This window comes from Suncus etruscus, chromosome 17 (assembly GCF_024139225.1).
Source record: "Suncus etruscus isolate mSunEtr1 chromosome 17, mSunEtr1.pri.cur, whole genome shotgun sequence".
Lineage (NCBI taxonomy): Eukaryota > Metazoa > Chordata > Mammalia > Eulipotyphla > Soricidae > Suncus > Suncus etruscus.
The window spans coordinates 16,390,947-16,412,171 of NC_064864.1; the positions used below are offsets into that span (position 1 = coordinate 16,390,947).

At 33.4% G+C, this 21,225-nt stretch overlaps 1 protein-coding gene across 3 annotated transcripts in view; it reads left to right on the forward strand.

Moving 5' to 3' along the window:
- A1CF (APOBEC1 complementation factor) overlaps positions 1-21,225 on the forward strand; it is a 98,218-nt gene that overhangs the window by 11,596 nt on the left and 65,397 nt on the right. For all 3 annotated transcript variants that reach the window (XM_049764614.1, XM_049764612.1, XM_049764613.1), the window contains exon 2: positions 9,667-9,810. In XM_049764614.1, the coding sequence (XP_049620571.1) occupies positions 9,712-9,810 (99 nt within the window). In that variant the 5' untranslated portion in view covers positions 9,667-9,711. The remainder of the gene's footprint in view (positions 1-9,666; positions 9,811-21,225) is intronic.

Below are 21,225 nucleotides of genomic sequence, written 5' to 3' on the forward strand. Positions count from 1 at the left end.
AGACTATTGGGAGTGAACCTGGAGCACAATCTGGTGCAAGCTCTGAGAACAATCAGGTGTAGTCTCCAAACACACACACACACACACACACACACACACATGCGCGCTCACGCACAAGCAAAAGAGAATGAGTTAATGCAGCATTATTCACTTGCTAAAATTTAGGAGTGCTTACTTTAAAATATTAAAATCCTATTTTGACAAGACCTGCCTAAGTTAATTCTTCTTTTTCTGTCTATTCTTGTATAATTTATAGTCTCAGGATAAATTCTAGGGACTTAAAGTCTCCTTGTTGATATTTAAAGGTCAGTTCAAGCAAATAAATGGTGAAATGTCTTTTGAAACAGATGAAATATAATATCCACTTAATGAGAATATGCTAAAAAGCAGGAGGTATTTTAACTGGGTTATCAATTATACAACTTTGAACACATTTTTAAATGAAAATAAATGGTTCTGACTATTTGAAATTAATTTTTTGCTCAGACAAAATGAAAAGGATTTCTAGATGTCAGGATTGTTTTTGCAAGAATGATAATGAGAAGAATATGCTTAACTTTCTCAGGAGTTTTGGGTAATTTTCTATTTTCAATTGAGATAATGTCTGGCTCCTGATTTTTGAATAAGCAAAAAAAATGGTGCATGCCTGTAATTCCATGATTTGGTCCAGATGCTGTAAATGCAAACATGTATGCATGTATGTATACTTATGCATACAAGGATATATACAAAGAGTGAAATATAAGATATACCTCAGCATTGTCTAACAAACTGTCACTATCACTCACAGCATTTTTCTCTATTTTAATTTTTTTCTTCCTATATATTTTCACTGAAGAACAATTACCCAAGTATCTTCTATTATCTTATTTTAGATAACCTTATTTATCACAACATTTCTCTCAATATAATGGCATGTAGATTGAAACATTAACAGTGATCAAGGTATTATCCTGCCCCCATACATCCTTCAAAAATAAACAGCTTCTTTAAAAAGTGTAACATCAGAGACCAGAGAAATAGCATGGAAGTGGGGCATTTGCCTTGCATGCAGAAGGACAGCAGTTCGAATCCCGACATCCCATCTGGTCGGTTCCCGGAGCCTGCCAGGAGCCATTTCTGAGCGTAGAGCCAGGAGTAACCCCTGAGCACTGCCGGGTGTGACCGAAAGACCAAAAACCAAAATCAAAAAAAAAAAAAAAGTATGACATCAGAATAGCTTCTCTTCAACACTTGTCTTGTCTTACTTAAAAGCATCATCTATATTCCAATTGGAGCCATCAACTTTTCTAGACAGACATGTCTCCAAGGGAACAGATGAAAACTTACTAAAAGCAGAAACCTCAGTTCATTCAGTTTTGTGTTCTTTAGTTAAGTTTCCACTAAATGAATGTTTACCATTTATGTTATAACGTATTGTAGCTATATTTCACAAAAGTCTTTTAAGTTTGCAAATGCACAAGTTTTTGAGTTTTATTACATCTTGAAAAAATTCAAGCATTTCTGATTTCACTTCCATTGGTTTGTGCAGGGGAGAAAGACTGCCATTTCCCACTCTTTTAGAAAGGAACTATGTGAATGCAAGAGTGCATTGCTGTAAAACAAAGATCAAGATTTCTCTCTGTCTCTCTTTCTGGACCTTTCCCTCCTTCATTTTTTCTCTCCCTCCCTCCCTTTCCTTCCCTCTCTTTTTCTCTCCCCCCCCCTCTCTTCCCTTACCTCTCCCCAACCAATTATACCACTCCTAGGGATATACCCTAGGAACACAAAAATACAATACAAAAATCCCTTCCTCACACCTATATTCATTGCAGTGCTGTTTACAATAGTCAGACTCTGGAAACAGACTAGATGCCCCTCAATAGATAAATGGATAAAGAAACTGTGGTACATTTACACAATGGAATATTATGCAGCTGTCAGTAGAGATGAAGTCGTGAAATTTTCTTATACGTGGAAACTGTTATTCCTAGTGAAATAAGTCAGAAAGAGAAAGATAGACACAGTATAGTCTCACTCATCTTTGTGCTATAATAAAAATAAAAGGTAGTATTGTAATAATACTCAGAGACAATGAGATAAGGGCTGGGAGGACCGGTCCATAATATGAAGCTCACCACAAAGAGTGGTAAGTACAGTTAGAAAAATAACTACAATAACAAGTTTCATGACAATAGTAATGAGTGAGCGAATAGAATGCTTGTTTTGAGTAAAGGCAGGATGTGGGGGAGGAGTAAGATGGGGGACATTGGTGGTGGGAAGGTTGCACTGGTGAAGGAGAGGTTGTTCTTTTTTGTGACTGAAATTCACTACAAAAAAGTTGTAATCATGGTATTTATATAAAGAAAGTATTATTTAATAAAAACTAACTAAAGAATGAAAATATGAAAGAAAAATAGACAAGAGAATGACTAATTAATTATATGGGCATTGTAAAAAAGAAATAAAAAGATAATTATTCCTTTAACAAAAGGTATTGCTTAAAATAAAAGATAATTATCTGGGCATTGTAAAAGTTGTAAAAGAGGAATAAAAGAAGAGATAATCTCTCTACCAAGATAGTTGCATTTGACACAATATGAAGTACTCATATTTTTTGGTTATCATTGAATCATGTATTTTGGTCCACAGTTGAATTCCTTTCTTCTGGATATCTAAAATTTAGAAAGTAAGAGAGTATTGAGAAAGAACCAACATTTTAATTTAAGCATGTATATAAATATTAACATGAACTGCAAGTAACAGGCTGCCAAAATGACACATCACTTAGTCACTCACAAAAAACCCTACTTTCTGGCAAGGAGAACTGTTGCCAACTGTTGTTGGTATAACCTAGGGTGAAAAAGAGAGGTAAGGACAAAGAAAATATACAATAGGTAAGGTGCTTGCCTTGATTATGGTCAACTCAGGTTTGGTTCCTGGCTCCACATATATCCTGCAAAGTGTGATTCCCCAAGAACAGAGCCATAAACACTGTCAGAGATGGCCCCAAAACAAAATAAATAAGCAGAAAAAACAGTTGTCATGTTTTTTTTTCATTTTTGACTATGCCCAAATATGGTCAAATCCTAAATATGTCCAAGAAATTTATCCAACAGTCCACTTAAACACTATCAAAAATGCCCGTTTCAATAGTTTATTTTCATTCTAACAGAGACTAACTTACCCAGATGCCTTAGACAACTAAAAGAGGAGTAAGCCCTGAGCAATGACAGATGTCTAAAAGCCAGAAGAAAATTTTTGCCAAATAAGTGAAACTAACTTATAATCATATGCTGCATAATAACATTTTGATAAGCAATGAATGGACTGTAGTATTTGATGGTAGTATTATATATAGATCTTTTATGTGTTAACTTGTATAATCTAGTAAAATAATACTTTTAATGATGTTTCACAATAATGAAATCACCTGATGATGCATTTCTAAGAAAGGATTTTAATCATTAATACATGTATGGCTTAGTATGCCTTTTCTGGTCACATAAGATTATAATAAGATTGAGCATCTTCTGAATGATGAAATATGTCTTATATGCTCACATAAACAATTGTTGATTTATTTCATTTTCTGTTTAAAAAAACACTTCAAGTTGAGTATCTCTATGTTAATTCTTTCCTTAGAATGGAAATGGACATCTAAAAAATTAAAATTATGCTGATAGAATTAATATTCCAATGTAAATTCATTCTTTAAACTTGTGAAACTTACTATGAGAAAGTGATATTACCAACAGCTTCAAGCAAAGTTATAACTCTACAGAAAACTTAAATTCTTTCCTTATCTTAATATTTGTATAAATTCATGTTGGCCACATCTTATCAATGCATGACTCATTACTAATATCTCACGATATACACAGAAATTAAGTTTCCTTGAAAAATTATTTGGTGACATGTATTGCCTTTTAAAAATAAAATGTCACTTAAAGGAATTATTTTTACCAATACATATATTTTGGTCATGAACTTCTAATCAACAACTTTGAGATTAGTGAGTTTCCTTCCATGCAAAACTCACAGCAGATGCTAAAAGCCTGAACTTCAGGCCTGGAGCAATAACAAAGCTGGAAGAGCATTTGCCTTGCATTTGGCCAACCCAGGTCAGACCCGGGTTTGATTCCCCAGCATCCCACATGGTCTCCAGATCCTGCCAGGAGCAACTTCTGAGTGCAGAGTCAGAAATAATCCCTGAGCACAGCCGGGTGTGGCCCCAAAACCTAAATAAATTCAAGAATGTTTAAAAAATTGTTAAAAATAAATAAAAGCCTGGACTTTATTTTAAAAAACTGTCTTATTGATATAAAACTTATGTAAAAGCATTTGTAAAACTTACATGTTGCCTGAATGTTATGGCTAGCATATAGTATGATTCAGAAGAGAGTGTATTTGGTTTGAAACTGTTTCTAATGTTCACTGAATCCATTACCCACTTGCACATCTAGTCATTGCATAGGTACCAAAGTTTCTCTACTCTCTTGGGAAAAGTCACCTCACCTCTATGTATCCAATAGTCTTTATTCCCATTACTTTTTTTCTTTACCTTTTTAAAACCTTTTTTGGGGGGTTACTATTTTTTGTGTTCAAGGGCTACTTGGTGTACAGGGCAGTTATGGAAAATGCTTAGGGATCCACACATTGTTAGGTCTCCTGTGTGCTAAGCTAACTCCCTAATGAACTGGTCAGTCTCTAGAAGACCAATTCAGTTTTATTTTCTTTCTTTTTTTAAATTTTAAATTTGTGACTTACAAAGTTACTCATAATTGAGTTTTAGACATTCAATGTTTCAGCACCAACCCCACCACCAGTGTCAACCTTCATTCAGCAATGTTCCCAGAGCCTACCCCATGCCACTACTACCCCCATGTGGTCCTGGGGATCAAAACTAGGTCACTTACATGCAAATTTATAGTCCTGCTTGTTATACTACTGTATATTCTTATAATATTTATAAATATTATAAAATGTAAATAAATATGAATATTATAAATATTGTTATACTATTGTATATTGTCCTATTATTTCTGTTTCATCTATCATAATTATCTATTATGTAAAACTACCATTTTTTGTTTCCATTTCCAACCTATTCTTTCTTAATTCTTTAGGTATTATGCTTTCTTCATTTTGTATTGTTTTAATGCCAGGTGCTCAAGAGTTACTCCTGACTATGCACTCAGAAATCACCCCTGGCAGGCATGGGGGACTATGTGGGAAGCTAGGGATCGAACTCAGGTCTGCACATGCAAGGCAAATGCCCTCCCTGCTGTGCTGTCTCTCTGCCATCCCAAGTTTTTCATTCTTTAGGTATGGTTTTATTCACTTACCTTTGTCTCATATATTGTCTGATTTACTAATTAGTTAATTTATTTAATTTTTTCACATTTAAACTTCCCTCTATGTCAGGATAATTGGAGTAGTTATTAAAGCAATAATATTTTTATATTATATATCAAGCATATTATTAGAGCAATAACATTTTATATTATACATTACCCTGGGCTCTAGATCAATCTAAATAACAAATTCTACTTAAAATCCTCTTGTACTTTTCTATCCATAAATTGCTTATATATAGAACTACATTTTAATAGACAAATGTGCTTTTCTGTTTAAGAATCAGTGTGATGGGACTGGAGTACACCAAGTAGGGCATTTGTCATATACTCCCCTGAGCCTGCTGTGAGTAATTTCTGAGCACAGAGACAGGAGTAACCCCTGAGCACCAATAGGGTATAACAAAATAATTTCAGAGTTATAATTGCAAAGCTGCGTATCATATCCCTGTGTCAAGTCTATATTTAGAAAAGTCAGAATTTTTCTCACTACTTTACTCTCTTCTTTTTTTTAAATAATTTTTATTGTGACCAATATGAATTACAAGTCTTTCACAGTTATATTTAAGGTACATAGTGACAGTGAACTAGGGCCATTCCTGCAACCAGTGTTATCTCTTTTTCTCTCACCCTGCCAGGACCTACTGCTACCTGAGGTCATCAGTAGCAAAGGTCAACAGCAGCAATTCTGACCTGGTCAAACAGTGAATTCTGGACATTTCTATTGCTTAGTCTCAATCTATGATGAGGCAAATGTTTATTCCAATCCACATATGATTTTTCAAGGAAATAGAAACTTTAAACACAAACTCCAATGTCCTTTTGTTCCTGATCAAATTAGCACCAACATTTCAAATACAAAGCCAAAAGTGTTTTTTCCTTATTTCTTTAAATAACACTCCTCCCCTTCACCTGTGCAACATTCCCATCACCAATGTCCCCAATCTCTCTCCTCCCTCGTCCTGTATTCGAGAGAGGCATTCTACTTCTGTCACTCAGTGATATTGACAACCAAAGTTGTCAGTGTAATTTCTCTAACTGCACTCACCAGTCTTTGTGGTGAGCCTCAAAACTGAAAGTATTTTAAAGAAGAAAAATTATTCCAAAATGTGTGCTTTCTAAATGCCTACTTGCCTCTCAATATGGTGATACATTCCCAAATACAAAATATCTATGCAAATTTTTCTATCAACAAGTTTCATTCTTTAAAAAAAAGGAATTTCAAGAAGTGACTGAAACAAACAAAAACAAAGCACTAGGACATTAGGTCCAAATATATTTTACTTTTGATCAACTGCAAGCCAATGTCTTTGAGAAAATGCCAATTTCCTGTCTCTTGTTTGCTCCACAAGTATAGATTGAGCACTGAGCCCAGCTCAAACTTCCAGATAAAAACGAGGAGTATAGAAAAAGGTTGTTATACTGCTTAGAACAGTGGATAATAATCACAACACTGGTGCAAGAATACAAGGAAATACTGGCTTTTTGGAAAGCTTTGAAGAAGGGACACCCAATGTTATTCAGCGAGAGTGTGAAGAAAGCATTTCAGAGAAGGTAACATTGCAATCAAATCTAGAAATACCAACAGAGCCAACAAAGGATAATGAGGATGTGAGAGAAGGAAAAATAAAAAGGCAATGCAAGTTGGAAATATAAGAATACTTGAGTTCCCAATGGTCGAATATGTAGATGACATTAAAGTGGGTATCTGCGACTTTGCTCACCTTGGAAAGACTGGATATTGGGCTAATCACTTAAGACTTTATCCTTCTTACAAATAGTTTTTAAATGTTAGCCCACAGAATTAGAAAAAAATTATAACAATTAACATTTATATATATGTGTATGTATATATATACTTGTCAAACCATTATTAAGTTCCAGGAACTATTTAAGTGTATTAATTTTTAATCCTTAAAACAATTTTAGGATGTAGAAACTTTTATTTTGAATTTAATATATAAGGAAACCAAGGTTTAGACTTCCTGAATAAAGTTCTTTTTTTCTCCATGTCTTTCAAAAGTTGGAATGTCCCAGTGAACAATATTTAGATATATATATTTTACACTCGGGCTCAAATAATGTTATTCAATTTCAAGTTTAAATATCATGTCTAGGAAACCAGAGATATAGCACAGCAGTTAAGGTATTCACTTTGCATGTGGCCAACCTGGGTTTAAATCTCAGTACCTTGTAGGGCCCTCTAAGAAAGAAGAGAGCCAGGAGTAAGCCCTAGGAACCACTAGGTATAGCTTTTGAACAAAAATATAGATTAAGAATAAAGTAAATAAATATCACTAACTTCCAAATTAGTATCTTCCACTTGGAACACTCACATGAAATTCACACTGTTAGATTTAACTATTGACTTTATCTCTTCTCAGGGCTAAACAAAATTCAACACGCCTACACTCAAGTTCAATTTTTGTTCACTAACTTGCAACTCCATAGCTCAGTTAATTTAACTCTATTTCTCCAGTTGTCTGGCTCCAGACCACAAAACTGGGTATCATTTGTGACCCTTTGTTTTTCTCTTATAAGGCATATAATATATCTGTAAAGAAAAATATCAATGCATAAGACAGAACACATTTTAAATGGTTCATAGCCAATTATGTCAAATAGTGTATCATTAAAACCATTAAAAAGTGTATTTTCTCTGGGGCCAGAGAGAAAGTATGGAGGTAGGGTATTTGCCTTGCATGCAAAAGTATGGTGGTTCAAATTCCACCATCCCATATGGTCCCTGGAGCCTTCCAGGAGCAATTTCTGAGCGTAGAGCCACGTATAACCCTTGAGCACTGTTGGGTATGACCCCTCCAAAAATGTGTGTTTTCTCTCTCTCTTGGTTGTCATATTAATACTCGCCTCCAATAGGTAGTTATGCCCTATTACCTGGGAGTTTTGGGCCTTTATATTACCTTTGTCTAAAATATTTCACATGGCTGCTATCCTAATCAAAATGTTTGATCAACTGTCACATCCTGAGTGCTGTTAAATTCTGTTCTAAAATATTAAAGAAGACAATAAAAATTTTATATAGTTTTATTCCATATATTGATATGTAATATATGCATATGCAAATTTTCACTACTTATTAGCTCTTCTGGAAGTACTTTATGTTATTCACAGTCATATGTTTGATATAAAGTTCATGTATTTGTAAGTTCTTTCAATATTTTCTCCAATGGATCAAAAAGATCAATTACTGGGCTAGAGAGATAATACAGTGAGTGAGTTGGTTGCCTTGAAGACAGCTGACCTTTATTGATCCTCAGCTCACATATGGTCTCCCAACTTCCATCAGGAGTGATTCCTGAGTAGAGTAAATCATAAGAACATATGGCCATGGCCCCATAATAAAAAAAAAAAAGATCATTGTTCTTGTTTGGTCAAAAATCATGTGAAATTTTTATCACTTAGATTTCACAATGACTTTTATATAACTAACAGTGATATTCTTTCGTTCTGGAAATTTATCTTCAGAGAAAAATCGATAAATGCTTTTAATAAAGCTTAGAAATAGATTAATAAAACTAATTTGGGGTTTTGGTATTTTAATCTTCATTGGTTCAATTTAGTAACAATGCCCTATTTATATGCAAGCACAATTTTGTACATTCTTTAAAAAGACTTCTTTTATTTATTTATTTTTTATTTTGGGGGCCACACTGGGCAGTGTCCAAGTTTACTCCAGGCTTTTTACTCAGGAATCACTCATAGTAGGTTCAAGAATATAGGATATCAAAACTGAATCTGAATTAACTTTGTGCAAAGCAAATGTCCTGCCTGATGTTTTCTGCCCTCTTTCTCTCTTTTTATTTATTTATTCACTTAATTTATTTTTGCATTTGGTGACATTCTAAGATAATTGGATCAAGAATTAAAATCTGGTGCCAGAGTGATAGCACAACGAATAGGGCATTTGCCTTGCAAGCAGCTGACCCAGTTCGATCCCTGGCATCGTCTCCTGAGCCTGCCAAGAGTAATTTCTGAGTGAAGAGCCAGGGGTAACCTTGAGTGCCACCAGGAGTGTTTCAAAATACAAAACAAAACAAAACAAAAAATAATAAAATAAATAATTACCAATCTGCATTCTAATTATAGAGATATTTTATTTATCTTTAATTACCAAATTTAAACTGAACTTAAATTTGTATTGAAAAAATTTTTTTCATTATGGACATGAAGACCTCATTTGTATCTGATTGCTATGCCCACCTTAATGACACTTAAAGAGAATGTTCCCTAAAGATAATCCTTTATGCAAAGGACACGTTTGGAATGGACGACGGTTGATTTACTTAATTTATCTTAAATTTGGTTTCAGTGAGCAACCCTAATTAACCTGATTTTTTGCTGATAATCACTCTCAATGGAATCAAATCACAAATCCGGGGATGGATTGAGCGGCACCCAGAAGGAAGCAGCCCTCCGCGCACTGGTTCAGCGCACAGGATATAGCTTGGTCCAGGTAGGAGTTTCTTGCGACCTCTGCTAAAGTGCACCCGCATTTCGCAGAGCAGTGGGAATATTCGTGGCCTAATATGTAAAGTCAATGGCAGTCACTCAGTACTCTCATGAAGATGGATCATTCTTTGCATGGGAGAGAAAGTCATACCAATCCAGTTTTGTGTGTGCCCCTTGCAGGCGATGTTCTTTCAATCTGGGACTATCAGTTCAACCTCATCCTTTAAAAATTACTGTCCATAATTATAGGAATTCACTCATTTATAAAACAAGTTTAGTATAGGTTAAAAAAAAAAAAACGTCTGAAGTTTATCACCTAAAGCGATCTGTGCATTTTAATTAAACTAGTGTTTCAAGAATCAAACTCGGGGAACTAGCCCTGGTTTCTAAAGGGATCCACAGAACCAATTTAGGATATTAATCACTTCTCCCGCTATTCAATATTTTAAAAAATTAGAAAAAAATAATCCTAATTGCTTCACTGATAGAATGGCATTATTGGATATTGTAACGTTTTTAATAGTCTCTTTTAGAGATCTTAGCACTATTAGGCATGACGTTAGGTATTAAAAGATCTAGCATTAGATATATAAATTAGTCATCTAATTTGAAGAAATAATATTGCTACTTTTACAGTCCATTTTAATTTTATCTCATTCCTTTTGCCCACATAATTTTCCAACTTATCTAAATATTACTAAGAACACAATTGTCGATATATAGACATCAAAATATATAGCAGAAAATATTTTCCCGGTTGTTGGAAAATATATGATCTTCAATTTTCAATTAATCTTATGTCATAACAGGCTTTGTTAGAGCCATATAGTGCCCCAATCTAAGTTTGATTGACATCTTGATGAAGCGTATCTATTTGGAGTTTTTAAAGATTTCAGAAAGGCTCATTTCCCTTTAGGTTTTTTAAAGTTTCATTTCAATGCTGGGAGTTACTATGTTAATAATAATAGTAATAACAGTAGTTTTTAATATTTGAGCAGATTTAATTTTAAATACTTGAGCAGATTCAAATTCGTTTGTTATCATTAGTAATATTTTCATCTCTAATATCAATATGCTTTAAATGAAATTACTGCTTTAAAAAACTTTTGCATTGGGCCAGAGCAGTGGGGCAGAGAAGTAAGGTATCTGCCTTGCTGGCGCTAGCCTAGGACAGACCCTGGTTCTATCCCCCAGCGTCCCAAACCAGAAGCAATTTCTGAGCACATAGCCAGGAGTAATCCCTGAGCGCCACCAGGTTGACCCAAAAAAACAAAAACAAACAAACAAAACACACACACAAAAACCTTTTACATTGACTGAAAAGAGAACACAGTGGTCGTATATGCATTTTCCTTATGCACTTCCAACCCCAGTTTTATTCCTGGCATCCTATATGGTTCCCCATGCACTAACAGCAGTGATTCGTGAGCATAGTCAACTGTGGCCCAAACTCATTGCCCCCAAGTTTAAGCTGTTTTGTACCACACAAAATGGTATTTTACATTTTTTTATTTGGGGGTTGTTCCAAGCAGTGCTCAGGAGATATTGGGAGCGTTCCCAATGATATTTGGCCAATTGGGCATGCAGTTGACTGTAAGAGCTCAATCAGTGGTCCTCAAACTATGGTCCGTGGACCACATATTGTATTTGTAACTGTCTTGTTTCTTCATTGCAAAATAAGATATATGCAGTGTGCATAAGAATTCGTTCATAAGTTTTGTTTTTACTATAGTCAGACCCTCCAATGGTCTAAGGGACAGTGAACTGACCCCCTGTTTAAAAAGTTTGAGGACCAGGTCCTGTGGTACTGTGGATTACCAGGCTATTCCAGAGGTGCCTGGGGTCTCCTGATCTATACCCACCAGTGTTAGGGGAACCATGTAAAACTGAAGATCAAGATGGGATTGGCAAAAACCTCTATACAATCTCATTAGTCTCTAAAAGGGTGTTTTAAATGGTATTATAAACAAAAAAGAAAAAAATGGTATTATATAAACCACTGAGAAAAAATTTAAATTATTTAGCCTTTGATCTATACAATTGATATAGACCAGAATATTGATAATTGAGTTTTATAATTATTCTGGTTAATTTTTTCTTCCTTTTATATATAACTAGACTTCAACTAATGTTTTCTAAAAAGCATTTAGAATCAGTTCATTAACTCTTCTCTAGTATCTGAAACATACATGTAAAGTCAGTGGTAGTAGGAGAAAGTATTTAATTCATTTTGAAACGTGTTAATTTATCAGTATTTACATTTGAGGGTATTCTTCTAGTGGGATTTTAACTCTAATGATTCTACAAATTCATGCATATATATTTGTATCAAATGTCTAATGGAATTTATTTATAATAGTAAATATCAATACACAAATATGTAATTGTTAGGCTATATTAAGCCAACCGTAAAAGTAATCATTATGTTCAACAAGCAGAACTTTAAATAAATACCCCCTAAAACAATATAAATCACTCTGACTTTATTCTGAACATTGATTGTTCCTTTTCTCCAGAACAAAATTTAAGCAAGTCTCGTGACTTTTCTGGTAACTATTAGATAATAAAAAATCTTTCACTGAATAATTGATATATTCTGTTCATTATAATAAAAGTTAAGTTCATTCAAAGTTATAACTATTCTCTTTTCCCAAGCATCACAAGGTATAAAGATTTTTTTTATTCATCTTATGTTTTACTCTGTACAAGTTTGGGAATTGCAATTTTTGAATCAAAGGTTAATTAAAAGAAAAAAAGAAATCAAAGAAGAGGGAATGGAGAATTTTCTATTTTATACCTATTTACTTGGTCTCTGAGCATAGTCCATATTTAACGCCAGAAGAAAACTGTAATGTCATTATAAATAACCTCTACACTACATCCATCCTCTACACTACAACCATCTACACTCTTCTCTTTTTGGACACTTTTTGGGATCTCAAACACCATTAGCAGAGTTTTCTGATAATACAGGTAGTCCTACTGAAAAGTGTAGAAGATAATCCCTTATCTACATATAAACAAATTCTTCTTTTCCAGGGACATACATTCTAATCTGTAAAGCCTAATATGTAGGGAATATAAAAATATTACCTTCTCATCAACAGCAGATCAGCAGGCTAAGACATTGCTTATCCTGAGCTATCTCAAAAAGGAAGTACTTCAACAAGCATGGTGTGTTCCCAAACAAAGGAATGCATGCCAAGCTCTCCCAGAAGCTTTCAAACTACAGAATGAAGAGGTAGGAGAAGTGTTTGGAATAAGAATATAGAAGAATTTACATTTCTTACTAAATCCTCTTTCTAACCCAGTGACACAAGACTTGGCTTCATATTCAGACCAACAGTCAAAATGGTTCCATTTTATTTTCAAGTCCTATCACAAATGAAAGATCAGTAAGTTAGCAACCAATCATTTATATTCTACAAGACACAAAATTACAACATAACATTATTACAGTATGTACAAAGTTTAGAACTATATGTCTTAAAAGAAACTCAAAAAAGAAGGAGGTTATTTTACAAATATGCTATGATTTAAACAAATATCAGGAGTGATTTTATAGATTAAAAATTGGGGCCGGCGTGGTGGCACTAGAGGTAAGGTGTCTGCCTTGCGAGCGCTAGCCTTGGACGGACCGCGGTTCGATCCCCCGGCGTCCCATATGGTCCCCCAAGCCAGGAGAGACTTCTGAGCGCATAGCCAGGAGTAACCCCTCAGCGTCACTGGGTGTGGCCAAAAACAAACAAACAAAAACAAAAACAAAAAAATCCATTAAAAATAGAAGGCATATTTTGCCTTTTAAATTGAAACTATTTTCAAATAATTTATTCCTAAAATATATGGCCTATATACACATTGGTTTGGTCTTATTATAAAATTATATTGTCAAATATTTAAAAATGAGAATTTAGATATATAATAACAACAAAGCAACAATTAATAGTATGGAGTACTTTTATAATAAGCTTCAAAAAAAGAATATTTAGTTTTGTGTATTTTGATTCAATACTAACAGTAGCACTACAATGTAGCTACTATAATCAACTCTTATTTCCGTATAAATAAAATAGGTACAAAAAAGTTAGATGACTTGTCCAAAATATATATGCTATAACTATATATGTAATGGTCCAATTTTTCCATTGGGATTTATAGAATTTAGAACTATTATAATGTCATCATTAAGATTAAAATTTTTGAGATTAATGTGGTAGGGTAGGCAAAAAAAATTTGAAAGCTTAAAATTTGTAATATAATTGCCTTTAAGTAACATTGACTAGCAGAATAACTGTTGTATCATAAATGTCCTGAAATATAATAGAAACCTAAAATTCTAAGATCTAATTTTAAGGCCTTTAGTAAAGTTCTAAAATCATATGACTTAACTCAATCATTTTGAGTGCACTGAAAAATTCTTTTTGATTCTGAATGTAAAATAAGGAAATTATTCTAGGCTTCCAATCAGAGACTCTAAATTAGTCCCTAATATACATATAAATTTATAATCTGGAATAACCCCCTTTCACACTCTTTGTCTGGATGATTTACTATATTTTATTTGTCAGCCATAATTTTAGAATTTTATAACTGCTTATGTAATTATTGGCTAACAAAATAATTAGATGAAGAGACCAAGATGGAATGAGTCAGAGCCTGTGACTTTTTATAACTTAGGGAAAGTATTTTAGCCTTCTCTATATTAGAAAAATAAAGCCTTCAATCTACCTTCTCTGTTTTAGGAAAAAAATGGATACTTCTCAAAAGCAAAATCAACTGTAATTTTAAAATCTCTCTTCAAAAATGAAAACAAAGAAACATCTTAGAATTATTTAAATCATATCTTTAAAATGATTATTTGCAACTGATGGTTTTGCAAAGTTTGGTTTTGAACTTGTTACCTTCATTGCCTGGAAGTCTTGTACACTGAGTGCTGAATACTTGCAAAACAAGAATTTAGAAAACAGCATGTGACCAATTTCTGCTCTCTTATCACTCACAAGACAAATATACCTGACAAAAATAGAATTTTGCAGGTTACTTAATAACATGTGGCAGTTTTTTATATGCGAACTGATGCAACAATACATACTTGTGAAGGTTGGAAACCCTATTTTGAATAAGCAATGAGTAGGCCTTCATATACTGGTCATTGAAAATTTCAAATTACTTCAGAGAATAAAATATCTGAATGCTTTAAATGCATACAGTAGTCATTTAATAATTATTATTAATAAGATCTGGAAAAAGTACAACAAATTAAACTCAACTTCACAACAAATTTTTTCTATTATGAAAGGAATAAGTTAACAGTGTCAACAGGGTTTATCTCTAGATAATTATAAATTGTATATTGAGGAAAAACTTATTTTAATGAATATGTAGAAATTTCAAAATGTAATGATTATCCAAAATTATATTAAAGCTTGCAAACAATATATTAAGAAATTATTATTAATATTCATTCCAAAATATTGAAATATAATAATTGTATACTCTAATTAGAGTAATTATTTTTGATGCTCTTATTTATGTCCCTCTATAATTAATTTGTATTCTTTTTATTGCATTAATCATCTCATAAAGTACTAAAAGTTCTAAAGAATATTCAGTTAGAAATAGAAATATTAAATAAAATCTATGATGTGAACATCATTATAGAATATCAATAATCATGAGAATCATTAGGATGATTATTAAAAACTTTTACATTAAAAATTTTATTAATATACCCCAACCATTTTATTCTGAAGTTAGAAAACAAATCAGTTATAGGACTCAATAAATTTATAATTTATAAATTATTATAGATTATCTACTTTACAACTATGTAACAATAGTCAGATAATTCAATTAATAAGCCAGAGGTCTGAAAACCCATGACTCAGATATGGCTATTTTTCATTTTTATAGTGATTGAAGGCAATGATTGTTTTACATTTTAAATAGTTGGCCCTTTGAAAACCTAAAATATTAATTATGTGATTCTTTACAGAAGTTTGCTATCCCAACTTGATACCTTTTTTGTTATAACTTTTGGGCCACACCTGCGAATGTTCAGGGATAGTTCCTGGATCTGCACTCAGGAATCACTCCTGGAAGTTCAAGGGGACCATGTGAAATGCTGGAGATTGGACATGGGGTCAGCCATATGTAAGACAAGTGCCCTAACCATTACACTGTCTCTCCGGTCCCTCCTACTTTATATCTAAATCTGGAACTCTATGTTAGAAGAAAATCCACAGTTCTAAAGGCAAATTATGTTTTTAAATATTAAAAAAAAACTTAAAGAGCAGGAGATATAGTTCAGATGCATGGGGGTTAGAGTATTGTCTTCCATGTATCTGACTTTAGTTTGATTCCTGGCACTGCCTATGGTATCTCAAGCACCAGTAGGAGGACTGAGCCATGCATAAACCCTGAGAATAACCAGATTTAGCCTCTAAATAAAAAAAATAATATAAAAAGGCTCCTTAATGAAAATTAGTACCAACTCAGTCACATTATTTTCACAAAAAGTTCTATTATTTCTGCCTCCATGAAGATATTCTCATTGTAAAATTAAAAATAAACAGTAAGTAAATAATAACAGCTTGAATAAGTGCCATAAATGAAAAAAAGCACAGGTTGTAATACAAATACTAACAGTTGACTTACCTCCTAAAAGACAGTGTGGAGTAGCTGGAGGGATAGTACATGGGCTAAGGCACATTGCCTTGTATGTTGCCAACCATGGATTAAGCCCCAGAACCACATGGTTCTTCAAAGCATTGCAAGATGCAACCTTGGAAGCCCTCAAATAATACTGTTCTCTTTGGCTAAATGAAAATTACTAGAAGTAGCTCCAGCCTTCTGATGACCCCAACACCCCATATATATATACATATATATATACATATATATACCTATATATATAGGTATACATATATATATACATATACATATATATACATATATATATACATATATATACATATATATATGTATACCTATATATGTATATATAGGTATATATGTATGTATATATAGGTGTATATATATGCACATATATGTATGTATATATATGTATGTATATATATGAGAAGGAAGAAGGGAGGAAGGGAGGGAGATTGTTGAAACCAAACTAGGAGTATGAGATCAAATAAAACATACAGGTTTCAAAGAGAAGGCAGAATCCTTTGTAGAGATAATCAATACACTTGATCAATAAACATTTTAACCAAAATATTTGTAAAGGTGCATCATCTTTGAAAAGTGATGACATTGGTTTTCTTAATTTTAATAAAGCAGCATTATAACAGATAAATAAATCAAAAATGTGCAGGTCTCATTTTTCCTATCTTCTTATCTAGGAGATCAGTTTACTAAGAACAAATTTCTCGAATTAAGAACAAAATATAGCCTTGTTTTTCTACCTCTCATGCTTTGCTTCTTGTGAGTGTGCTCTTATGTCAAGTTTTTATGAGTCCCCATATTTTATTTTAATTTTCTCATTTCTTCAGCTTATATATATATGAGTCAAGCATTGTGTGAGAGCAGCCTAAAACTGATCATGATAGCATCTCTCTTCCCTGAAGTAATGCCTCTGTCTCTTTGATTTGGCATAATGTACTTTCATTACTTTACTTGGACACTTCTTAATTTCCTTTTTGCTACAAATAAGATGATAAAAAGTAATACAATGAGAAATAATAACTTTGAGACTGCAGCATTTATCTATTGGCTTCATATGGACAGGTTCAGTGAGAAACAGAGGAAAAGTACTTTGACAGCAATCATTTCTTCCAATGACCACACAAAATTCTGGAGTAGAATAGGAATTTTGCTTCTTGGTAAAATACAGTACTTGGGTCCTACTTTTTCTCATGTGGTCTGCTCCCAACACCTGTTCATAATATCCTTCCTAACCTTCCTATCCAAAGATTATTTATCAGGACACACATGCTACTTCTTTTAATGGTAGCACCAGAGTGTGAAGCCAGCTTTCTAGCATAAATTCACAATAAATAAATAAATAAATAAATAAATAAATAAATAAATAAATAAATAAATGATTTTACCAAGCTATGTAATGAGGGTTTTAGGACTTTAGGTGAGATTCTTTCCCACTTTTGTTTAGAGGTGCAGAACAGAGCTCTGATATAATGTCAAATGACACAGCTTAATTTTGAATTACATATAGAGAGAATTATTTCTTTTTCAGTTCTCTTTGAACTTTCTGATGAGATTTGTAAATTGTAGAGTTGTTGAACCTTCCCAACTCCAAAAATCTTAGCAACTCTGGGCTTTTACTGCACAGCCTTATCTAAAATTTGATCCTGATTGCCTTCTTTTGTAATTATTTTCCATTTGTATGAAATGATCTCAGTGTTCCATTTGTAAGCAACGCATTTATCTTGTTTTTAGTAGTTTCTCTAACAGAGTGAATCAATGCAGAGAAAGTCATTAAAGAACTGATGATATATGGATATATTCATTGGAAATGTGTTGCTTAAAAAAATTCCATCAACAATGGGGGCCAGAGAGATAGCATGGAGGTAGGCCTTTGCATTGCATGCAGAAGGATGGTGGTTCTAATACTGGCATCCCATAAGGTCACCCAAGCCCCAGGAGCAATTTCTGAGCATAGAGCCAGGATAACCTCTGAGCACTGCCGGGTGTGACCCAAAAACAAACAAAGAAAATTCCTACAACATTTCCTTTAGGGATCCATTGACTAATTTACAAAATATCCTATAAACATCTTCTCACAGGAAGATACTCAATGTCAGGAAAGAGATTAAATACTTTGCTAAATGTCTCAGCTTGTCAGGAATTAAAATTCACGAGTTTATGATAAGGAGAATAATTAGCATATAAAATTTTCACTGTATAAAAATATTTTCTAGTATAACGTCAATTGCATTGGATGGAATTCTCTTTGGAAACTCAGAACAAACAGAAGACCGACTACCTAACAATTGTTTTATGTGCACATGCACAAAAGTTTTATATTAATTTGACAACTTTTTTTTTTTTTGGTTTTTGGGCCACACCCAGCAGTGCTCAGGGGTTATTCATGGCTGTCTGCTCAGAAACAGCTCCTGGCAGGCACAGGGGACCATATGGGACACCAGGATTCGAACTAACCACCTTAGGTCCTGGATCGGCTGCTTGCAAGGCAAACACCACTGTGCTATCTCTCCGGGCCCTAATTTGACAACTTTATTTAATGTAATAATTTCTGTAATGGCTATAATATTAGTCAGTTAAAAAAGGCAAAGTAAATAAAAATTTGGGTAAGTCTATTGAATAAATTACACAAGCCACTAAAGTTTTACCTAGTAATTTTTAGAAAGGATTTAAAAATTTCTATAAATGAGTGTATTGTGTGGAGACACGGGCCCAGTGTCAGTAGTGACAATAAATATGAAAAATACTGTTCCATCGTACTTTGCTGCAAAATGTGAACAATCTTAGAAATTAATTAAAATTCTCTATTTAACTTCTTTTGTAAAACACTCAAAAATCATTTTCTGATTTCTGACTTTGTCTATGGATGTTTTTGAACATGAATGAATCACATAGTCCCATGCACTAGCCAAGAAACATACTGCAAACTAATTCACAAAATCAAATCATTTTTAAAAGTGTACTTGCTTTTGAACTTCATATACTGAGACATTGACTTTATGGTGGCTAATCCCTAACATAAAACCAATAAATAAATGTAAAGTAAAAATGTTTGAGGATATTAAGTATATCATTTAGTAGCACAAATTATTTCTACCTCCACGATATAATAATTATTTGAAACTATAAATATTTTCCTTGGCCATAGGTTTCAATATTATCTTTCAAAATTTTCCAGAAATTTGACCAATAATTTTCCAATAATAGCAAAATTGTGAGGAAACCCAGGAGCCACTTTTATTGATATGCAATCCTGCAGAGCAGGTGAAATAGTTTAGTTACTTTAGTCTATGGATGGGTGATTTTGTGGCCCTCAGATAAGCACTTAATACTTAAAGCTCAACAGGTATAGTGGCAGGAATCTACCTCTGCCTCAAGCTTGCTAGGCATTGCTTTACCATTGAGATACTCCTAATTCTTTTTTGTTTTTGTTTGTTGGTTGGTTGGTTTTGAAACCACACCCAGTGATGCTCAGGAATTAGTTTTGGCTATGCACTCAGAAATCCCTCCTGGTTTTGGGGACCATATGGGACACCGGGGATCAAACCGAGGTTTGTCCTGGGTCAGCCCTGTGCAAGGCAAACGCCATACAGCTGTTTTATTATTCCAGACCCAAGATACTCCCTATTCTTCATAAAATTCTTAAGTTAAAATATGAAAGCTCCATGAAAAGTAAAATTACAGATATTTTCAAAACCTAAAATCCATTTGCATCTTTCTTCTCATTATTTTTGCAACAAATATATGACACCAATATCATTTCTTTAAAATCAAGTAACTCAACTCATTGTCGTTTTAAGTTCACTTTAGAAATAAATATGTTTAAATAATTTTTATTGTGACCAATGTGAATTACAAATTTCTCAGTAATATTTAAGGTACATAGTGGAATTGAATCAGGGGTATTCCCACCACCAGTGTTGTCATCCCTCTACCCCAGTTTCCAGCATCCCCCTCCTTTTGACCCCCAGACTGCTAGAATAACTGGTCCCCTCTGTGTATAGCTTGTTGAAGATTGGCTATGGATTTTGTTATCGTTGACTTTAGGTTTGGTGTTTAAGTCTGATTCTTTTTAATTTCTACTCAATGTTCATACAACTGTTTGATTCTGGTACCATCCATTTTTTTCCCTCAATTTATGAGGCAGAACATACAAATGTGATTATATTTGGATTTCTCCCTTTAAAATAAGATCACATGTCGCTAGAGGGAGCTCAGAAGACTGCACATACTTTGCATGCAGGTTATTTGGGCTCAATTCCTAGCACTGCGGAAGTTACCCTCAAGCAAGCACTAGCTAGGACTAGCCCCTTATCACTGCTGGGTATAGGCCCAAAACCAAACAAAAAAAAAGAATTAGAATTATACTCAATTTGCTCTTTTGCCTTACCTTACTTAATGTTGGACAGATAACTGATAGGCAGAAGAAAATTAAAATGATGTCTAGATTTAATTCAACCTTACAAATCAAAACTAGGAAAACACAATATAAGTTCATAAACTCTAACAGACACAGTCCAGAGACACATTGTTCATTGCATTGGGAGCAACCATAAAAATAGTTCTCAAGAACTACTGACTAGCATATTGATGAAAATTAAAAATGCAATCAAGTGTCTGATAATACAGGAGTGGAAATAAACACAAACAGAACCCATTAAAAAACAGTTAAGAGAACCTGTGGAAATAGTTTAGGAAAGGAATACATACAACTTTCTTCTCATTTAGCAGGAAAAATTAAAGGAAG